We start from the raw sequence: 1,701 nt of genomic DNA on the forward strand, positions 1-1,701 counted from the left end.
CTGGTCTCGAACTCACAGAGATCTGCCTGCCTCTGCCTCCCAAGTGCTGGGATTAAAGGCGTGCGCCACCACTGCCCGGCTGCGCCACCACCACCCGGCCCAAGATCCCTTTTTATACCTCCCTCCCCACTCACAAACCCAGGCTAGCCACAAAGTAGCCCTATAGCCAAGGATGACCTCGAACTCCTGGCTGACCAGGCTCTATCTCCCAAATGAAGGTATCAGAAGTATGTGCCACCATGCCTGGCTTAAACAAGCAGATATCTCTCTCTCTCTCTCTCTCTCTCTCTCTCTCTCTCTCTCTCTCTCTCTCGGTTTTTCAAGACATGGTTTCTCTGTAGCTTTGGAGCCTGTCCTGGAACTCACTCTTGTAAACCAGGCTGGCCTTGAACTCACAGAGATCTTCCCAAGAGCTGGGATTAAAGGCATGTGCCACCACCACCCGGCACAAGCAGATCTCTTAAAGCCGCACAAACTTCATGGCACAGCTACTCTCGGCTGTGACTGAAGTGTTTGGTATCAACCCACACTGGAACACCTTCCTATCTTTTCTCCTGCACTACGGTACAAGCACGGGAAGGAAATACCCAACAGTATCCAAGTACCAAGCAAAAATAGAACTATTTCCCCGATGAAGGTCAAAAGTCCATCTCCAGATTCAAACCTGACATTTGGTACTTCCAACCCCACTCCTCACCCCTATATTCCAGGCACTGCAAACAATCACATACTGTTTTTCATTTGTAAACAGTCCGGCATTGGCCGATCCCCACTGCAGAAGGAGACACAAGATCAGCCTCCCAAAGAGCCCATTTTGGGAACAAATCTTCTTCCCAAAAGATGACAGAGATTTTATGTTACAGGGTCCCAAGCATTTTTCATAATAGCAGCAGAAAGGGAATCGGAAGATTCTTTAAGAACCTCCCCCACCTTCCCAGCCTCCTACTGCAATACACTTGCATATAGGAAGCTTTAATACATGTTGGCCAGTTCCTAAGTGGTGTAAGCCCAGCCACGGTGCAAGGAGAATTTGGAAGGAGGAAAGGATTCTCTCTAGGGAGCCTACTGCTGTCTCTGGTACCCAGAGCACAGTGTGGCTCCGCCCCAGATCTACTAAGCCACGCCTCCACAGTACGTCACCATCTCAGGAGCACCGAACTAGGGAAGCCCACGCAAGAAGGCAGGGAGACTGAGACCGGCTTCAGGCAGGCAGGGCTGGAAGGAACGGAGGGATTTAACTGCTCACGTACCTTTTCAAACAGGACTTTCCAGTGCTGGTAGAGTGGGAGGCCATGCAGGAGAGGAAGAGAAAGAAAGGCACTTATCACCAAGGTTTCTGCAGCCCCCTGAGATTTCCAACATCACCTCCCAGCTGCTGCCCAGTCAGAACCAGGCCCACCAGAAGAACTCCGAAAATTCCCCAGAGGAGCAAAGGCAGAAAGGCACAGTACGGGGTAGAAATGGAGTGTTTCTGGGGTGGGACAGTCAGATGCAGGAATGAAAACAAGGATTCCCAACCGTGTCTCAGGGTTTCTGATAACTCCTGCTACCTAAAGGTCATGTTCACATCCATACCCGGAGTCCAAGCGTACTCAGGCCTTGGCAGTTGGAGGACTCTACTCAGGAGACTTACCCCTGCTTGAGCACTAGTTTTGCCTGTGTGTGTGTGTGTGTGTGTGTGTGTGTGTGTGTGTGTGTGTG

At 51.0% G+C, this 1,701-nt stretch overlaps 1 protein-coding gene across 4 annotated transcripts in view; it reads right to left on the reverse strand.

The window, feature by feature from the left end:
- The window catches only part of Rhbdl3 (rhomboid like 3), a 54,109-nt gene that overhangs the window by 50,910 nt on the left and 1,498 nt on the right, over positions 1-1,701 (reverse strand). For 3 of the 4 annotated variants that reach the window (XM_005349409.2, XM_026780456.1, XM_026780455.1), the window contains exon 2: positions 1,251-1,274. The exons of the other annotated variant lie outside the window; for it this stretch is intronic. In XM_005349409.2, the coding sequence (XP_005349466.1) occupies positions 1,251-1,274 (24 nt within the window). The remainder of the gene's footprint in view (positions 1-1,250; positions 1,275-1,701) is intronic. 4 annotated transcript variants of the gene reach the window in all.

Source organism: Microtus ochrogaster, chromosome 7 (assembly GCF_000317375.1).
Source record: "Microtus ochrogaster isolate Prairie Vole_2 chromosome 7, MicOch1.0, whole genome shotgun sequence".
Classification (NCBI taxonomy): Eukaryota; Metazoa; Chordata; class Mammalia; order Rodentia; family Cricetidae; genus Microtus; species Microtus ochrogaster.